Raw genomic sequence first — 20,670 nt, 5'->3', positions numbered from 1 at the left:
CTCTTCTATGTATTATTATAGACATGATGACATTTCCATAATAATTAAAATAAAAAGCACTTATCCACATGGGTAATCCCAACTCATCTTTAATGGTACACACACCACTTTTGGGAAATAATGTCTTATTGCTAACTGTACTATCATGGCCATTGCATACCCCAGCACTAATATGGTGCTTGATGCAGAGTAGGTGTCCATTAAACACCTACTGAGGACAATTATGATGATATACAGTTATCATCAGAAGAGATATGCATTTAATAAGAAAGCACAAAACCACATGATTGCCAGAGGCAATCCAGCAATACCAATATCATGTCAGCCATCCTGTACGAGGGCAAGAAGGAGATGTTCTAAAGCCCTCAAGTTCTTCATGTCCCCAAATTATTTGGTCACTAATTTGAAAGTCCTCTTGAGCACCTTGGTACTCGTAGTAGCAATATTATAAAAGCCATAGAGGCAGCACAAGGCAATTGGCTGATGGACACCACTTGACAAAGAAAAGAGGACATAGTATACAGGTTCCCAGGGGGACCGCCAGACACACAGAGGAGCGTTTGTGAGAGCAAGCAGCAATTTCACATAATGCCAGAACAGGCAGAGGCAAAAAACCCAGATCTGCTCCTCAGCTTTGCCTTCTTTTAGTATTATTTAAAAAGAGAGTGAGGTTGCTAGGGGTGTAGCTCAGTAGTGAAGAGTGTTCTCTAGTGTGTGCAAAGCCCTGGGTTCGTTTCCCACCAGCGCATGCATGTACACACACACACACACACACACACACGATGATAGTGATGATAAAAAGAAAAATAACTCCAGTGGGTAACATTTACTGAGAGCTTACTATGAGTCAGCTGTTGACTATAAATTTCATATGCATGTCTCACTTAATCCTCTCATTTGTTCCACCCATTTGGAAGTAGGTACAAGTATTATCCTCCCCACTTTTATAAAAGGTGAAGGATTTATATGATATAAACAGAAACCAGAGAATTAATATCCTCATTTTATATATGAGAAAAACAAAGCAGAGAGATGGGAAGTGACTTGTCCAAGATCACACAGGAGATAAGCAGAAGGGCCAACATTCGCATTCAGGAACAGTGGCTTTGGTAGACGCAGCCCAGAGCTCCTAACCACACCACCATACTGCTCCCCTTGCCTTCTCTGACTCAGTCTCTCTCTCTCTCTTTTTTAAGAAATGTCTTTCAGTTGTCGGTGGACCTTTATTTTTTATCTATCTATCTATCTATATGCAGTGCTGAGAATCGAACCCAGTTCCTCACACATGCTAGGCAAGTGATCTACCACTGACCTACAACCCCAGCCCATCTCTCATTCTCTTTATTCACAAGATCTTCAGGATGTTCAAGTAAGGAAAAAAATTTTTTAAGATACAAATGACACTTTCATGTCAGATTCTTTGGTTAGAAAAGAAAATATAACAAAAAGTTACTTTGGATGGGAGGACAGTAATGACCCTAAGCCATCTAGTTGTGCTTGAAGAACTGGCTCTTTTGACTAGATTCATTATCCTGAGGGACTTAAGTTTTCTCCTTTAGGCAGATCACTAACTTATTTATAACTTGTATTTTAAAAGGTAGGATTTGTAGCATAGACTTTGGATAATTTATCTTGTGTTTATAAATCCTGTTATGTAAAGATATCTGTTCCATATTAAATGGATGTTTTCATTGATATGTGAAGAGTTAATTTTTTAATTAGGTTTAATTTTTCTGGAATAATATAGGAATGAAATTAGTTATTAAGCCCATCTGAGGTTTTTTGACAATTGCTTGAGGGAATGTGGTTATACTGACAGTAATGACCGAAGACCTACTTAAAGAAATGAAATGCTGCTAAAATAAGAAGAGAAGAGCAATTCAGCAACGATTTCCCCCCAGAACTTTGGAATTCTAAATTACTTTTTTGGACATAAAATTCATGCCATCTCATTCCTGTCCCATCTGGATGAAGCAAGAGCAATAATGTTCAGCTTTATGAATTGACTCAGGTAAAGGCCGACATAAATTTTGGAAATTTTGTGAAACATTATATAATTTTTTTTTGTTTGTTTCAAAGGCATTTCTCTCCAGGCATGGTGGTACATGACTGTAATCCTAGCTACTGAGGAGGCCAAAGCAGGAGGATCACAAGTTCAAAGCCAACCTAGGCAACTTAGTGAGACCCTGGGGGGAAAACAAAATAAAAAGGTCTGGGAGTGTAACTCAGTGGTAGAGCACCCGTGGGACAATCCCCAGTACCCCCCAATACACACACACACACACACACACACACACACAGAAAAAGGCATTTCTATGGGAGATCACAAAACAACAGGTCCAGTCTGGAGGAAGGTCCCAGAATGTTGTGCTTTCTGTGTTCTGAATTATCATACTTGATATTTTATGTTCAGCTTGAATCGTGGAAAGACACTTTATCGTTCAATATTTCAAAACACACAAATGGATGCCAATTGGGCCTTTGGATTATTATAGTTGGAAATAGGCCATCTGTTGGAAGATGTCATCTGGGAATAAAGAAATGATCAGATGCATATTTAAATTGTTGATACAAATTGTTTACACATTGGAAATCTGATGACATTCATATTCCTGTGATAATTCTGGGTGTGACTTTGGAACCGAGTAGTGAAAATGACTTCTCATCATTACATAATCCCAGGGGGTCATCTAAGAACAAACAGAAGATGCTCCATCTTTAAGGTTGGGGGAAAAAAAAACTTTAAAAGCCATCCAAGCCAGTGTTCCCAATTGTGATATCATGCTATCAAGTGAGGTCTATTGCAAGAAATGCTCTATTGATGACAAAGAATCATAGTGTGAAATAATATGCTATGTTCATAGGTTGGGACAGCGTCAGAGTTACCTGGATAATCGCTTTGACCTAGGTTTCTTGCTTACTAATCTTCCTTTCTTTCCTGTTCTCTTCTTTTTTGATGCTGGGGATTGAACCCAGGGCCTTGTGTGTGCTAAGCATGAGCTCTCCTCTGAGCTACACTCCCAGCCCCCTAATGTATTTCTCTGAATGGAGGATAAAAAAGGGAAGTTATAATAAGTTATAGCTGAGCTACAGGGCAATGCTCTGTAATGCACAGATGTTCCAGATATGCCTTGACCCAGAGCAACCCACTGTCCCCAATATCCTACCAATGGTCATGGCAACTACAAATGGCTATTGCGCTTGTGAGTTCTCTGCTGTTCAATATGCTGTATTTCACTGCAAAATAGTTCTAGATTTTGTCCAACTCTGGGTAAGCCCGTATTCAACCCATTTATCATGTGTATTGTTGAAGAAAAGTTGAAAACCAAGAGATTAAGAAGAGGGAGAAGATCAATCCAGGGGGAACATGATCTATTGGGCAATGCCCAGCCCTGTAATTCACCCAGCAAGACGGTAAGTGAAGTTTTGCTCCTAAAAGACAGCCTGAGCCGAAAAGTCAAGAAAGATGGTAGAAGTCCCTCCAGGCACTGGCATTTGGTTTAACAGGCAGGCCGCGTTAACAGGCCCAGGTCTGGTATGAGCACCAAGTCCATGTTCATGCAGAGTCCCGGGCGCTGGCACCTTGTTAATGTTGATATGCAGAGTGGGCCAGGGTCCAGCAGCCTTCACCGTCTCCAGCTCCAGCTTCTTCAGATGGGCAGCAGCATCACTGAACAGAGCATGTGGTCCAGGACTCAGTTCTACACAGCAGCCGGGGAAAATGAATAAGGAAGGGTCAAAGGAGAGACAGCTATAGAGGCTAAGGGACACTCGCCAGATCCTGGCCCCCAGCACCCTGTTTGCCTGCCTCCTTGTCTTCTTGCTTGATGGGTTGTGAGAATATCTGAGGTCACGGTTTCAAGGTCTAACTCCGCCCCCATCAGCTCCATGAGCTGGGTGGGCCTGGCTAAAGTGCTTTACCTTTCTGAGCCTCGGAGTCATTTTTAAATAAAAATAAAATTATTTACCTTGTAGGGTTGCTGTGAACATTAAGTGAGTTTTTATTCATATACAAGTGTTTTAAAAGTGAAAAAGCTCTATGCAAACTAGAAAGATTAGTATTCAGTCTAAGAGACACAAAAATGTGCCCTTAAAAGCCATGTTATGTTTCTAAAATCAAATCCACTGACTTTGATTTTTTTGTACCACTGGGGATTAGTTGGCCACCTTTTCTCCCTTTAGCTTGAATTTACTCACTGATATATTAAATATTCATTACAAAGTAAAACTTGTGCTAATAGTCAATTGGGATCTAGGAAGCCGAAATAAAAGAGATGCATGAGACACAATTCTGGTCTAAAGGGAGAGACAGAGACATGCACAGATACTTCAAATAAAAAGCAGCAAAAGTCATAATTAGTGATAGGAACGAGAGAGAAGGCACTCCAAAGCCTGGATTGGTGATAAAGAACGATTCACGGATAACATTTGAGCTGGTTCCTGAGGGATGCATAGGACTTCACCAGGACAGAGAAAAGCCTTCTAGGAAGAGGCAACAAGTGCAAGGGACAGAGCTGGCACAGCATTCGGTGAGAGGAGAGGCGCTCTGTGTAGCCAGAGTGAGCTAAGGAGTCGGGGAGGCTGGAGACCTTGGCAGGAGCCAGGTTATGAAGGTCTGTGTGTGGCCAGGCTCAGCAGGGTGGCCTTCATCCCAGGACAGTGAACTCCTGCAAGGCCTTAAGGCATCTGGATAGAGCCATCTGGTGAAAGTAGATTTGGCAGCTTTTTCAGGGAGGCTGGAGGAGGTGCCCATCGGGAGGTTGCCACGATTACCCAGATATAAGATGAGGCAGGGATTCGGCATAGGCAGCCGGGGCAGCCATGAGGGCACAGAGCTTAGTCTTCACACAAGTGGGTTATGAGTACCCATATCCAGCTCAGTCAACCCAGAATTGCTTTCTGTGGTCAATGAAGGAGAGGATCGTGGTGTTTTACCGGCTCCCAGGCTCATGCCATGCTGGGGCTGGAAGAGCCCTTGGTTCTCATCTCCTCACCTCCACCCCATCCCCAGAAGAGGAAATCAAGGCACCGTGAGGGACCCCGCCCTACAGCAGGAACCAGAGCCAACACCACCTGACTCTGCCTTAGCACCAGATGGAGAACCAGTCCTTTCCCCCAGTTCACCAGAGGCAAATTCCTTGCTAAAATAAAAGACAATTTCTAAAAAAAAAAATAAAAATAAAACAGCAGACATACAAAACCCAAGCCTGCGGGTTAAGATTAGATGGGAGAGAGAGAACCTCACTCTGTCGTTGTATTACTAACGGAGTTCTGATGGGGACCCGCATCAGTGGTCCACCTGACACCACCTTGTTCTCAGAAGTCCCATGTCAGAAAGTGGGCAGGACAGGTTTCCCTGGAATTAGGACAGTGGCAATTTCCAGCCACCACCTCCCTGCCCTCTTTCTCCTTCCTATTGCTTGAGCCAGGGCTGGATACTGTATCCGCAGAGGACTGGGGACAATGGCTACCCTGTAATGACACTGGAGACTATGACTCCCAAGTGCCCCTACCTAAAGGCATCAGGCTCTTCTCTGTCCCCATCCAAACCCAGTAACCAGCATAGCATCACCTCCCGTGTTGCCTGGGAAGGGTCTGCCTTGAGCTGCTAGAGAAGCCACTCCTGCCAGCAGGAGTCCCCCTCCTCCCCCAACTCACTTGTGAGGGACTTGCTGCTGGAGTTCGGGGACCTCAAGGGCCCCTCCTTGTTCTCCAGGGTCAGTGACAGGCCGTAGTTGGAGTGGTGCTGGTGTTGGCGGTGATGCCATCCTGAAGCCTTGGGGGGGAACGGGGTGCCCCCGTTCTCCTCGATGCCAAAGGGCAGCCGGTCCGAGGGGCTGAGCACCGGGGAGGGGAGCGGGTAGCTGTGGTGGCGACAGAGTCAGGATTTAGAAAAGCAAAACATCTTGATCATCCGGTAGGTTTCGAAAGATGATCTTTAAGCGTCAAATACCAAAGAGAACGGGTTCAACACATAAGATTCCTGCTTAAAATGGGAGGTCATGGGCATTGTATGGAGGGCGAGGTGGAAATCTGCATAGATCAGAGACCTTCTTCCTTGGACCTTAAAAAATTCTTGATTTGGATCCTGGGGTGGTAGCTCAATGGCAGCGTGCTTGCCTGGCACGTATAAGGCACTGGGTTCGACTCTTAGCACCCCATAAAAATAAATAAATAAAGCTATTGTGTCCATCTACAGCTAAAAATATTTTTTTAAAAAAATTCTTAATTTTGAAATGGAATGAAAACATTGCTATATTTTAGAGGCATTCTCTAAATGGAAGACATGACAACTATAATAAAATGTTAAATGATCCTAGAAGATCATGTTACAAACTAGAAGTTCCTCTCCACCCTGCCCAGCACATTGAAAGCCCAATATTGTCACACTTTTTGATTCCAATGGCTCCTCTCTGTGTTTACCAATATTTTCCTGTTCAAAGCCCCTTCATCCCCCACCTAGACTCCTGGACAAGATTCTCTCCCACCCTAGACTCCCTCCTTCAGTCCCTCCCCCACAGAGAAGTTTCCAGAATGGTATTCTAATTATCTTCCAGAGGAGGATGCTCTTCCTGGGGGAGCTGGAATACATCTCATCTTCACCCTTTCAGGACAGAAATCCCCCTTGGAAATCCAAGGAACCCCACAGACCTTCCCTGCAGATGCAAAGTTCCCCAGGACTCCAGGGCTGCTGGAACTGTCTGGGGACTCGTTAAGAGCTAGGCTGGCAGGAGAGGATGCACACTACTTTACACAGCACTCGTGGCCTCCAGGAACCTTGCCCCCTCCTCTTGCAGCCCCATCTCTAGCAACGTCCCTTCTACACACTAACCCCTTCCATCCTGAGCATCCCTCATCTCTCAACAGGCTGAGATGCCCCTTCCTTTGGAAAGATTTCCATTAAGAGCTGGCTGAGCTGTGATCCCGCCTCACACTGCCAGGCGGGCTCACCCCGCCTTCTGCTGTCCAGATTCCAGCGCCCACTACCTTCTCTCTGCCTTCAAGGGGCTCACGGTCCAAGTACCCTGCAACTCTGTATTTCAGGAACTTGCGATCATACTACACCAACAGCAGAAGTTGGGAGAGCAGAAGTAGAGACAGTTAACTCCTTTGCAGAGGGGAAGGTGTCACAAGGGAGGGAACATCCAGGGGGAGACGGTAAAGCTTTAGGGGCCATTTCTGAAATGGAATCCTCTTTCTTACAGGAGACCCCATTCTTCATGGGGTCTTTCCCCCTCAGGGTTGGGCCTGAGACTTGATTCCAGCCTGTCCAGCTGGAATCTTCCATCCTAGTTCTGGGGTGTGACCCAATCAGAGACCATTAGAGTTGACCCTAAAATTTAACATACAAAATCCGAAAGACAGGGTCTCTCTCTCTCTCTTTGTGAGAGTCAAGCAGGGCCTTTTGGTGACTTCTCTGGGCCCTAAGCACTTCTGCCTTTTGTCCCTTCTTTATAAAAAAAAATTAAAAAATTGTATTTCATGGCAATGTTCATATAAAAGTATGTTAAACATTTTCTCCAACTAAAAGTTTATTTCTATTTTAAAAGAAATTAAAACCTATTTGTGAGCTTATAAAGTACTGTGGACCTAAGGCTCTGTGCCCACAGTGTAGAGAACACACTAGCCATGACCATAAGGATGATGTACACTGAGGCTTCTTATGACCATCATCCCTGGACATAAAGCAGAAGTATCTGTGGGAATGAGGTCAATGAAGGGAGAAATGATGAGCAGAGGTTAAAGGCAGATGGAGCAAGAATAAGTAATGGTATTATTTGAGTGCCTAGATCCTGCACACCTGAAACCCCTACTACCACGAACCTTTTCAATGACAAGGTTCAGAAAATGCACTGATTGAGGTGGCTGTGTTTCTCCCATTTATAAACCACGTTATCAATTGGTGCTGGTGTTGGGTTCTTTGTTTTGCTCTGTGTGTGTGTGTGTGTGTGTGTGTGTGTGTGTGTGTGAGAGAGAGAGAGAGAGAGAGAGAGAAGAGGGAGTGAGGAGGAGAACAGCAGGGGTCAAGACTAAGAAGACAAGGGGGCTAGTTAGGAAGAGAGAAGGGGCCAGGCCACCATCAGGGCAGTGATGCCTGGTGGAAAGTCCGTGGGCTGCTGTCTGGGATATTCAGACAGGGTGTGAGCAGGCTTGCAGGCCTGTCACCTTGGGTCACTGGGGGAAGGAGGAGACCTCTGCTGCAGAGGTAGGAGGTTCCCAGCAGAAATGGCACCGGTGGTCCCCCACACTGCCATGAGAGCTGGGTTTCTGATGTACCCCAACTGTCCCCTGAAGACTTAGCTCAAGCACAATCCTACATTGAGTGTGTGCCCTTAAGGATGTGGACAATGATGTGGTTTGGCTTTGGGGGTCATGCTCCATCCCCCATCTCTTTCCAACCTGAAAGGTCCAGGGTATCCACCCTCCCGTGGAAGCAGGAATGGGACAGAAAAAGGAGCACGAGGTGGAGCTGGAATACATGGGCCTGAGTCTTGGTCCTGCCTCAACCTGGCAGGGGAACCCCTGGGTGGCTGCTCGCGCGGGACCCCACTTCCCCCATCTGTAACATGAGGCAGGTTAGGCGACTTCTGGCAAACTTCCAGATCTGAGAATCACTCTTTCTCCCAATTATCTATCTAGTACCAGCCACATCCCAGGTACCGGGCTACCTGTTTTATGTAAAACAGCACACGTGATAGGTGTAGAGGCCTTTGCTGGACACGCAGTAGTGCTCCACAAGTCTTGGAGAAAGGAAGAGAGGAGAGAAGGAACCAAGGGTGGGTGGAGGGAGGGGGGAGGGGGAGAGGATGGACCAAAGAAGTTGGAGAGCTGGGATTGGACGACAGCTCCGTGGAGTCCAAATCCTACTAACATTATTTTCCTGTCTCCTAATTATGTTGAAAAATAATATTTACCCTCAAGAGAGAGGTACAGAGAATGGGAGCTCAGAAGACAGAAAATGCCCTTTGCCCTGAAGGACTTCAGGCTCATCTCGCCTCTGCCCTTCTTTCTGGGCCACTGCCAGCCCATTAAAGGTCTGAGTGGGCAGTGCCATGGTCTAGGCAGGGGGACAGATCAGAGACACACTGAGAGGAAGAGAGGGACAGGATATGGGTACTGGCTGGATTTGAGAAAGAGAACATGGAGACAGGGAGGGGTGAGGACACCCTAAATATTTTTTAGCCTCGAAGACCAGGCACATGGCATGTCATTAATAGGAAAAAAAAAAAGGTGGCGGATGAGGGCTACTTTGACATGCTTGAGCTTCAAATGAGTTATAGTGAGTGTGAGAATGAACGCCCAAAGGAAAAGATGTCTTGTCGCAGAGATCTGGCACACGTTCAGGGCTGGAAGTGGAGTTGGAAAGCTTTGACTAAGCGTTTCAGAAAGATGGCAAATAGACACCACTTCTGATGCCAGCTCCGATTGATCCTCACCCTCTGCCTGGAGTACAAGATGCAGAGGGATTCTGGGATTATGCCCAGCTCAGGAGGAGAGTGCTGTGATTGATTAGTGATGCCTGTCAAGGACTTGGAAGAGCACCTCGGTGTCACATACTTGTCTTTCCAAGTTAAAAGTGCGTGCCTTTTCATTTCAAGGAAACTCAGACCAAAGGGTCAAATAGTAAAGTGCAGGGGGTAAGAAACTGCATTTAATAACGTTTCAAGTCAAAGGTGCATGGGTGACTTTCCTCTTACTGCAACTCTAGGGGGTAGACTCAGAAAGAGAGAAATGGAAAGAGGAACAGATGAGTGTCGGAAGCTGCCTGAGGCTGGACCCAGAAATGTGGTCAGGCTAAGTGTGTCTGGAAGAGCAAAGGTTCCTAAACAGTTAGTGACCTGAGAGTGTCCTCAGCTCATACATATGGAGGAACATCCTAAGATACCTAACATGGAGTCTCAAGGGGCTGTGGGTCCATTAAGGAAATTTCTCATGGACTCATCGAAACTCCTCGAGTTGCCATTCACATAGACCATGGTGTAATTGAGTGGCCATGACGTTGTGCGTCTGCCTGTTCATACAGTCTGAAGAGAAGGTCAAGCCCACCCTAGAAGGTCCAAGAGCATGTAGCAGCCCATGAGCCTCAGGGATGTTGGCTAAGGCTCAGGAGATTGCCAGCTCCATGTCCACCATCACCAGAGACAGGCTCATGAGGCTCTGACATTCTGGAAAGGAGGTCACAGATCGTGGCTTCAGAGTGGGTGGCAAAGGTGGGATATGTAGGCTTTGGCCTCTGCTTCCCTGAGCTGACAGGGGAAGGGACCGTGGTGGAAGATGGGGGCTGTTATGTGCTATGTGCCTGTCCTGTGCTAAGCACCTCAACTTCCACACCATCCTGCGGGGACGCTGCTGTTGCCTCATTTGACACTGGAGCTTAGCAAAGATGAATAATGTGGCCTGTTAGAACTGCAAGGGAGTACTGAACCTTATATAATTTATTCTCTTGCCTTTTCTCAGGGGAAGACCCAGCTCTCATTCTGTCTCCAACTCTGGAGAAGCTGGTGTTCCCAGTGGGCCAGTGTCCTAGGGGACGTCATTGACTGTATTGGGGAAGGCACAGCTCTACAGAACCGGCTGGTTGAGAGGTTCTTGCTGACCTACTTAATCCCATACATGCTTCCAACTAGAGCCTCTCCCATCCTGGTCTCTGGGATCCCAGCCTGCCCAAAACATGGTGCTCTATCAAAATGCACTGCCTCCCGGAATTAGGGAAACCAAGATAGGGGGAGGGTCTCAAGCTGGGATACAAAAACAAGGCTTTCTCTTGAAAACAAGATAAGTGTTCCAGGTGCTCTGAGAAGTCAATCATATACTTTATAGTCAGCCAAGCCTCTGGGTGACATGGGCTCTGGAGAGCAGCCCTGGGGAATCTAACCCTGAATAAGAAATCCCAGAATTTCAGAAATGGACCCCCTTGGATATCCACCAGTTTGGTGGTTTTAAACTCTGGATGAATGTTAAAATCACTAGTAGGAAAACCCCTATTCACTTACTGGAGGGAATCCAAAATGGTGTAGCCAGTTTGGAAAATAATCTGGCAGTTCCTCAAAGAGATACCAGATGACCCATCAATCCCATTCCTAGATATATGCCCAAGAGAAATATGTCCATGCAAAAACTTGTACATGAGCTGAAACTGGGGCACATGTCTGTAATCCCAGCAACTTGGGAAGCTGAGGCAAGAGGATCACAATTTCAGGCCAGCCTGGGAAACTTAGTGAGACTCTGTGTTAAAATAAAAAATAAGGACTGGGAATGTAGATCAGTGGTAGAGCACCTCTGGCTTCAACTCCCAGTACTAAAGGAAAAAAAAAAAAGAACAAAACCAAAAACTTGGACCCAAATATTCACGGCATTATTCATAATTGCCCAAAGGGAGAAACAACCCACATACCTATGTGTTCATCGACTGAAGAATGGATAAGCAAAATGTGCCACCTCCATATGATGGAAAATTATCTAGTTGATAAAAAGGCATGAAATAGCCATCTATGCTACACATGAATGAACCTTGAAAACATTAAGCTACGTGAAAGAGGCCCGACACAAAAGGCCACATGATTCCATTTACATGAAACATTTAGAAGAGGCAAGTCTGGGGCGGTAGATAGATGAGTGGTTATGGAGGTCTGGGGAGGGTGGAGGAAATGAGTGAGTCACTGCTAATGGGCCTGAGTTTCTTTTAGAAGTAATGAATATGTTCCAAAATTAGATTTCAGCCGTGGTTGCACAACTTTGTAAAAATATGAAAAACCAGGGAACTGTACAATTTAAATTGGTAAACTGTATGCATGTAATATTATTCCTCAATACAGCGGAATTAGAAAATCACCAGGGAAGATTTTGAAAAGAGGAAAAAAAAAATCAGTGCTCAGGCCTTACCCAGACCAATTACACAGCCACCCATCTGTGAGTCCAACCTGTGGCCAGGGCGGAGAACTGCTGTCCTGTCCACCCTCCTCATTTTGCATATGGGCCCACCATGGGGAGTGAGGTGAGCAGGTCATACAGCGGGTAACTGGCTGAGCCTGGGACACGGTCCAGGACTCCCACCTCTCTGCTCACTGCCCCAAGTGCTGCCCATCTGCTGCACCTTCCCATCTGTCCCAGCTTCTATTTCAGGCAGCAAATGCACTCATCAGGAAAATCCAAGTCCTTCTCAGAACCCACCGGCTGAGACATCCTGGCGCATGCACCTTGTCTTCCCATCCATACAGTGAGCTCTGTAGGAAGAGATACTGTCACATCACATGCTTCTGTGTCCTCCACTAGTAGAAAAATGCAGAGCACATAGCAGGTGCTCAACTAATAGTGGTCAGGCTGCAAACAGAATTAAATCTCAGTGCACTGGATAAACATTGAAGTGCCTGGCGTTGTATCATGAGACTTTGTCTTGGTCCTTAAGGAGCTCACAGCTGCTCTGATAAGAGTAAACAGGAGAAGAGCCAAAGAGGAAGACTTCCAGGGTCGTGATGTGTGAAGCAGATGATGTCCTGAAGGATAAGAGTGGGCTGGTTGTCCCAGGCAGAGATTATCCCAAGTGCTGAAGCTTGGAACTGACTGTGCATTCGTTGGTGAGGGGACTTTCCAGGGTTTAACATGGGCAGAATGAGCTTCCTACTGTTGTCACTTCACTTTTAACACTGGGATTGAGTTCCTTGAGAATTCATGTGTGACTTATGAAGTTCTGACTCTCCTCCTGATATGAAGAACCAATTGTTTCAACATCCCCAAAGGATTAGCTCATCCTTGCCCCATGAACTTGACCTGCCATCTTCACTGTGCTGGTCACTTTTCTAAAGGCTCCTTTCCCTGTTCTCCCCCTGACTTACTCTGCTTCCCAGGACCTGCACTTCCCCGGCTCCCTCCCTCTGGCTTCTGCAGGACTGGCTAAGGGAGCACCGCAGGGTATGGAGTGTGGAAAAGGACCTAAGTCAGGGTCATCCTCTGTGATGTCTGTAGCATCGGCTATAGGTCCTCTAGTGGCTCCAAGCCCACTAGACAGGATTCTTGTGGCTCTGACCTCTGGGTGCCGGAACACTGGCACCTCCCTTTGTCCCTCTAGCCTAGGAAGGATAAGCAAGCTCTAGTTGTTGCTCATTTCTGGGTTGCTTTACTGCCCAATCCAACTTCTTATTTCATTCAACCCTTATATAACCAATTCCCTGTGTTCAATTCCCTCTGTAAGAAATGCCTAGTATAGTTTCAGTTTCCTGATTGCCCATGACAGATATGCAATATAAATCAGTTTCTATTTCTGGAATTCTTCACTCTCTCAATGATCTATTTATCGGCTGCTAAACCAGTATCAGTTTATCTTAATTACCTTTAATGCACATTTTATATGCAACAGCACAAATCCTTTTTCCTTCTGCTTTTTCTCCTCTTGGTTACCATTATATATTCAGTCCTTCTGATTACTTTAGAATATAATTTACTACCAAAAAAAAAATCCTACTGGAGTTCTGACTTGAAGAATGAAATACTATGGATTAATTTGAAAGAACGTGCTTATAAGGAACATGATATTTTTTTCTCCATCTCATATCTTTTTAAAAGTCCTTCAGTTAGCTGGGCTCAGTGGTGCACACCTATAATCCCAGTAGCTTGGGAGGCTGAGGCAGGAGGATGGCCAGTTCAAAGCCAGCCTCAGCAACTTAGTGAGGCCCTGAGCAACTTAGTGTGAGACCCTGTCTCAAAGTAAAAAATAGAAAAGGGCTGGGGATGTGGCTCAGTGGTTAAGCACCCCTGGGTTCAATCCCTGGTTAAAAAAAAAAAAGTCCTTCAGTCAGAATGTTTAACCTTTTCATTAAGGTATGGTACAAATCTAATTAACTTCTTTGCCTGGTGTTTTTCAGTTTTGACAATTGAAAATGAAATGTCATTAACTGATATATTTCCCTTAATTTTGTGATTAGATTTACAAAGCTACTGACTTTAGGATATTAGTGTTTCTGGCTACTTTGTTGGATTCTCTTATTAGAAGGATTTCATTTGGATTTCAGGAAGAGAGTCACACATAAATTTTATTCTTTCTTCCCATTAATTATTCCTTGTTTTCTTAGCTTATTGCATTGGTAAAGCCTCCAGAATAATATGGAATATCACTTGTCCTGTCTTCATTAGGAGTTTGCAGACTCTTTGAAGTGGAATGTGGATCCTGACAAACTCCATTACTCAGGGTAGATGGTCCTTTTCTGCACTATCTTGCTAGGCACTACTTCCCTTTCTAGGTGCTTAAAAAAGACTCTACCTTCCCTCACAATCACCATTAAGCTTACCGGTAAAGTTTTCAGAGATCATCGCACGGCCTGTCTGCTCTGCTGGCATTTCCCTGGGACCACGTGTCTTTTCAAAGGACACAGAATGCTGACTCAGCAACAAGTGCGCTATTTCTCAGATTTGAGCAGGCACTTTTCTGAGCTTACAGACTTGAACTAATTATAAAGCAGTAAAATATCTCCTGACTCCCTTATCTGAGACCTCAGTTCCCTTCTTTTCATTCCCTTTGCCTTCTGCAGTTAGTACAGTCCTTGTTGAAAAGAAGAAAAAAAAAAAAAACCCAGAAGTTGAGTAATTCTATCCATGTCTTGTTAATTTTCTATGCCATCCTCCAAAAAATGGCTCTGTATTACATTTTCACCTTTTTGCTCCAAAGTGTGCATCTATTCAACTTTAAAGTTTTTTTCCCTTAATTCCTATGCATTCTGCTCCTACCTTTTTGTGGTACTGGGGATTGAACCCAGGGGTGCTCTATCACTGAGCTATACCCCCAGCCCTTTTAATATGTGTGTGTATGTTTTAATTTTGAGACAGGGTCTTGCTAAATTTCTGAGGCTGGCCTCAAATTTGTGGTCTTCCTACCTCAGCTTCCCCAGTGGCTGGAATGACAGGCATGTGTCACTGTGCCTGGCTTGTGCCCTTGTTTTTTATATGTTCCACCTTCCCACTCTTTCAAATACTGTTTCAAATTGTGGGTTTGTCTAAAAGGCCCTCAAAGCCTTTCTGTTTGAGATCATCGGTGCTCTATTCTCAGCCCATGTGAAAAATCCTACCTTTTTAGGTCTTTTTCTTGACACTTTGAAATCTGGTTTTTCTCAAGGTTAGAAAACAGGCAGGATTAAACCCTGACTTCTACTCATGTCATATGAATGATTCCAAGACATCAGGGTCATCTCCTTCCAGGGATCTTGCCACGCAGGCTTTTCTCACCTCCTCTTCCTTGCTGACCAGAATGAACAGCAATCCCTGCTGTGCTTGTTCCACCTCCCAACAACCAACCTGTCAGCGAAGCAGACCAAGAAACCCGCAGATGCCCTGCCTCTAACAGAACGCTGATGTCCGGTAGCCGAGACGTCTCCCACAGGTAGAGCCTGACGTCTCTCTCAGGTGAGCACCATGAACATCCTCCTTCCAAGGTGCCCCGCCTCAGGTCCTGATGGCCCACTGTGCATGGATCACGTGCTGCCTGTACTCGAAGTTCTTTCTTCCCATTAATTATTCCTTGTATATTCTTTTCTGTGTCACCAAGTCCTTCCTGTGTTTCCACTCCACGGCAGGGTCCTGGAGGTAGAATCAGCATCTATGCACAGTCCACACAGCAGCACCCAGATGGCACACTCCAAGCAGATTCCAAAGAAGCCTGACTGGGACAAACTGGTTCCCTTGTTAGCGTGAAGCCAAACGGGGGCCATTTCACATGCTTCATTAGAACTAAAGTATGAGGGAGTGGCTGATAGAGATCTCCACAGAGCTTCCCACAGGACGGGCCCTAGAAGGGCCGTAAGCATGTGGCAGCTGATGATTGGCTCACAGCGGCCCCAGCAACATCTAGTTGATTGGCTCCTCTGCGGTGATGCTCATTGGGCTGTTTCCCTGCCCTTTCAGACCACAGAGCTGCTCATTGGGGGACTTTTTTGGCTCCGCCCACGTGACCCAGCCAATCGGCCTCAAGAGCAGGAGGATTGTGGGAGGTGGAGAGAAGCTTGTGTGGGAGAGAGAGGCTTGTGGAAAGCCGGTGGTGGCAGTTGAGGCTCTGAGGGTTTTTCCTGAGAGGCTGTTTTGTTTGGCGTGTGTGGTTCTAAAAATAAAGTTAGTTTCTTTTGACAAGTGGCTCCTGATTGTGCCCAGCCAGACTGCGGCAAGCATGCATTCTCCCCATCCTTGGAGTCAGTGGCAAAGATCTGGGGAGCTGGGGCCTCAGTCTTCTTGCCTGCTCCCCCCAAAGTGCTATCCAAATAGATCACCTTCTATTTGTGCCAAGGACCAGAAAAATTTGGGAAGTACCACTGGTCCCTATTCAGCTCCTTCACCTGGACTGTTGCTCTCCAACTGAGCATCTCTTAGCAGAATCTACTGAAGCACCATTATAACAGATGGTTTCAGCCAGAATAATACCTCCTGACCAAACACCAGCGCATTAATCATCCTCTTTAAATACTCACAGAGGGAAAAAAACGAAAAGCTAACATTTTCAAGTGCTCAGCACTGTGCCATTAATCTCCAACAACCATCTGAAGAAAGGACAATCATCCTTATTTTATAGATAAGGAAACAGGCACAGAAAGACTAAAAAACTTTCCCAACATTACAAAGCTAGTAAATGGCAGAGCTGGGACTCGAACCTAGGAAACTGGACCCTAGAGCCCTGAGCTCTCTTAGGTGCCAAGTGATACGGCTTTGCCATGGGGGATGGAAGAAGTCTAATGATGACACGCGACTGATAGCTGGCACTTAGCTTTGGCCTTAGGGCTGTTTGGCTGTGACCTTGGATAACTCACTTCATTTATCTGAGTTCCAGACCCTGCACTTTGGGACATTTATATGCTAGGCAAGACAGCATGAGATAATGAAATCATTTGGTCTCTGCCATGTGTGACTGAAAGAAGACTGATGGTGCATCTATTCGTCCAGGTTTCCAAGATACCTGTCACTTACTTCAATTTTAATTTAGTAGAAACTAAACAGACCAACCCATTGTTGTGAGTTCTCACTGAATTCAATGCAAGCCTACTCTTAGGCAGTAAGTAGAATGTATATTTGAAAAGCCGTACTTTTTCCATAATGCGTTTGAGAAGAAAATTGAATCAACATTTTAGAAATGTGACATGTTACAAATGTTAGGCCAGTTAATTAGGGAGGATTTCTTACAGTAACTAAGTAGTTTTGTTTTAAAAAAGCCTAGAAGGAAAGATGACTACCTTATTTTATCTTGTCTAAAAAAGGTCAAAATTGCATTACAAAATTATATTTGTACTTAGCATTCATAAGGACCTGGGTTTGATTCTCAGCACTAAGAAAAAAAGAAAATAAATAAATAAATTATATTTTAGACCCCTTTATTCAGACTGCCAGTTGGCAGAAGGAAACTTTCTCAATTTTTTTTTCTTTTTTTTGTACTGAGGATTTAACCTAAGGACACTTTACTACTGAGCCACATCCCCAGGCTTTTGTTTTTGAAACAGGGTCTCACTAAGTTGTTTAGGGCCTTGCTAAGTTGCTGAGGCTGGTCTTAAACTTGTGATCCTCCTGTTTCAGCTTCCCAAGTTGCTGGGGTTACAGGTATGCACCACTTGACCAGCTCCAAATTGTAATTTTTTTCAATAAATTTTCCAAGTGCCCAACTTTCAGAGTTAATGCTATTGTCAGTATAGGTGACATGTGACTCACCCTAGATAGGGAATCATTTTGATTTATTTAATAGTTCCTTGAAACCTGAAGCCAAAAGTGGCATTTTTTTTTAACATACCAGTACTTGGCACAGTGTGGAAGCATAGCGAATATCTGTTCAATGAGTTAGTTTTAGTGCATTAAATTTTAATTTTCCTTACATAATTACCAAGTAGCTATTCATAAAAATTTCACTTTGATCATGAATTCCCTAGTTGTTCCTAACTACATTAATTAGTCTCTGCAAACTGTAGAGTACAACGTTCCACATCTTAGGGAAGAGAGCTTTTATGATTCCATGGTACTTGGATCCCTGTCCTGTGTGAGCCAGAGTAGGGCATGTGTCTTCACCTTTGGGTCTGGAATTTTCCTTGGGCATAACTGCTATCAAATGATTCCAGTGAACGGCTACGAGCAGGTCAGCAGGTCTTGAACATTTTCTGCTAGAAATCCATTTTGCTTTGATGTTTTATCCTTGATGAGTTTTACAATGGCTTTCTCATGTCCCTGTCTTCATGAGTATGTGCACACGTGTGTGCCCCTGGGTGCCAAGAAGCTAGGAGAGGGCTCTGTAGGATTTCATGGTGAGACCTTAGATGTTAACAATTTCAGCTCAATTGCAGGATCTGAGTCCAGAGAATTCCTATTTCCTAAGTTCATTTTTGCTTTAGGGGCTCATGACTAAGAATTTTATTCAATCTTTTTCTTGCCTTACAAAAGGAAAAAATGGACACAAATAGAGTTGTTTTCCTTTACAGTATTCACTAGTAAGTCTAATGGTGCTAGTCCCTTCTTGGTTTCTCATGGATTTTTTTGGTTTGCTTCTCAATTCTGTGGCTCACTGCCCTGTTCCCCTGCCCCTGCTTTAAATGAAAATTCATTTCTCTTTTCTTTGGGAGGAAAACAACAAGAACAGACTTGCCCTTAACTGCTTCTTGGAGTGCATCCCCAAATGGCATTACATGGGAGCCCTCAAGGAATAGTAAGACAAAATACTCACTGTCATGAAAACCACCTGTTTACAGCATAAAGCCACTCTGAGCAGCCATTTCTCACCCCACTGTGCCCTGGGCTATGGGAGACTCAGACATGAGATGGGAGGGGGACTTTCCACTCCCTACACACCACCCAAGTCTCCCAATGAATGAAATTACAACATTATTTATTCTAGAATAAGTGCAGGTTAGATGAATAAAAGGCATAATCTGGTAACGGTAGGTTTTAGACATTCTAATTACACAAGAGACCAGTGGGAGGCGGAGCCGGAGCTAAAAACTGGGTACACACGTTTCTGAGGTGACACAGATGAGGATTAATCTATTTTGGTGTTCATTAGTGCTTAAAAATCTCAGATGATTCTCTCTCTGTTCTTCATTTCTTGTAGGCTTTCCAGAAGCATCTATCATAAACATCCTTAGTTTGCCTCTGAGGCGAGACACTGGGCCCAATTTGAAGGACTTGTTGGCTTAGTGGCCTTTAACATGGGCACAATGTCCATTATTCAGCCAGGGAAGGAGGCTGAGGCTGGGTGGGTGGTTAGCATAGCAACACCTTCTGCTTCTGAGGTCTCAGCTGCAGACAGTGGATGTTTAAACCTCCACCATTCAGCAGGGGATGATTAGGTAGGTTTCTTCGGGTTTCTTATAATATAAGCCTGCGGGGATGTTCCTCTAATTATCTAACCCTTTTTCGTGGATTGCCTAGATGATAAGAGTCTTGGAATTTAAATTCTATAGGTTTTCTTTCACTAATATCATGGGCAAGTCTTGGGTTGCAGCTGTGGTTTTAGATGGAATATATTAGAAATTTAATTGTAGCTAAAAGTAAACCTGTCCCTTTTTGGTCAAATGTGTATGGGGGCGGGGGGGAAATTCACAATGTCTGAGTGGGTATTTAAGTAGCTCAGGTTGAATGTTCTTAACAAACTCCCAAACAGGAAAGGAAACACAGATATTAGAAATCAATTCCTTTGTCTCTGCTGTTTCTATGTTGCCTATATCTTTTGTAAGCTCTCCAGGGTGCAACCACACTGATTGTTATCTGAACTTCTGCAGATCTGCTTTTCAAACTGTGTGGTACAGATCAACTCTTCCTGGCCTCCCCTTTCTTTTACTATTGTCAGTGCTGAAATAACACAGTTAATTGACTTCAGCCTTCAATGGCCTGATCTCCTCTCCCACATCCTCCTGCCCCCAACTTCCATACCAGGGATTGAACCCAGGGGCGCTTAACTACTGAGCCACATCCCCAGGATCTCACTAGTTGCTTAGGGCCTCACTAAGTAGTCCAGGCTGGCCTTGAACTCACGATCTTCCTGCCTCAGCCTCCCAAGTGGCTGGGATTACAGGTGTGGGCCACCTCTGGATAGAAGCCTGATCTTGCAAAAATGGGTTCCAGACAGTTCAACAGAAAACAACAAATAGCATTCACAACGATGAAAAGGTGTGACGTCTTGCTCATTGAGAAATGTAATAAAAATGGAAATTCTGGCTTTTACCCATCAGACTATCAAAAAATTTTAAAGTTAGAAAAGGCTATCAGCTCGCCCCCTGTGTGGTCACAGAGGTACTGTCAGGATAGTGGGTGTATATCAGGTATGGACAGGTGGTATCTTTGGGAGGAGATTTCATTAGGCAATGTCCAAATCAGATATGCATATACCTTTTGGCCCAGAGTTTCTATTTCTAGGAAATTCATTCTATAGATTCAAGTGCAAAAACAGAATGCATGAGAAGGGTAGATGACTGTCATTTTGGGGAGTTGACATAGGGTACATGCCCATCATTCTCAACTGGTTAAATAAATATATGTGCTTGTTTATTTTCAGGCTAGCATGAGACTGACAAGAAGATATGCTACCAGTGTTTGCCTCTGGGGAGAACTGGGGAACTGAGGAATAAAATGGAAAGGAGAAGTAACTTAAGTATTTTTGCTTGAATTTTTACCACTGTATTACCTATTTTTAAAAAAGCAAAAAAGCACAATGGTTCTCTTTATTGC

At 44.6% G+C, this 20,670-nt stretch overlaps 1 protein-coding gene across 1 annotated transcript in view; it reads right to left on the bottom strand.

Moving 5' to 3' along the window:
* Epb41l4b (erythrocyte membrane protein band 4.1 like 4B) overlaps positions 1-20,670 on the bottom strand; it is a 134,725-nt gene that overhangs the window by 33,176 nt on the left and 80,879 nt on the right. Inside the window, exons 16-17 of the mRNA XM_048783235.1 lie at positions 5,659-5,864; positions 3,583-3,701 (exon numbers count right to left, since the gene is read on the bottom strand). Coding sequence (XP_048639192.1) covers positions 3,583-3,701; positions 5,659-5,864 — 325 coding nt within the window. The remainder of the gene's footprint in view (positions 1-3,582; positions 3,702-5,658; positions 5,865-20,670) is intronic.

The sequence above is a fragment of the Marmota marmota genome, unplaced genomic scaffold, assembly GCF_001458135.2.
Source record: "Marmota marmota marmota unplaced genomic scaffold, marMar, whole genome shotgun sequence".
Classification (NCBI taxonomy): Eukaryota; Metazoa; Chordata; class Mammalia; order Rodentia; family Sciuridae; genus Marmota; species Marmota marmota.
This window is presented reverse-complemented; position numbering and strand designations above follow the sequence as displayed.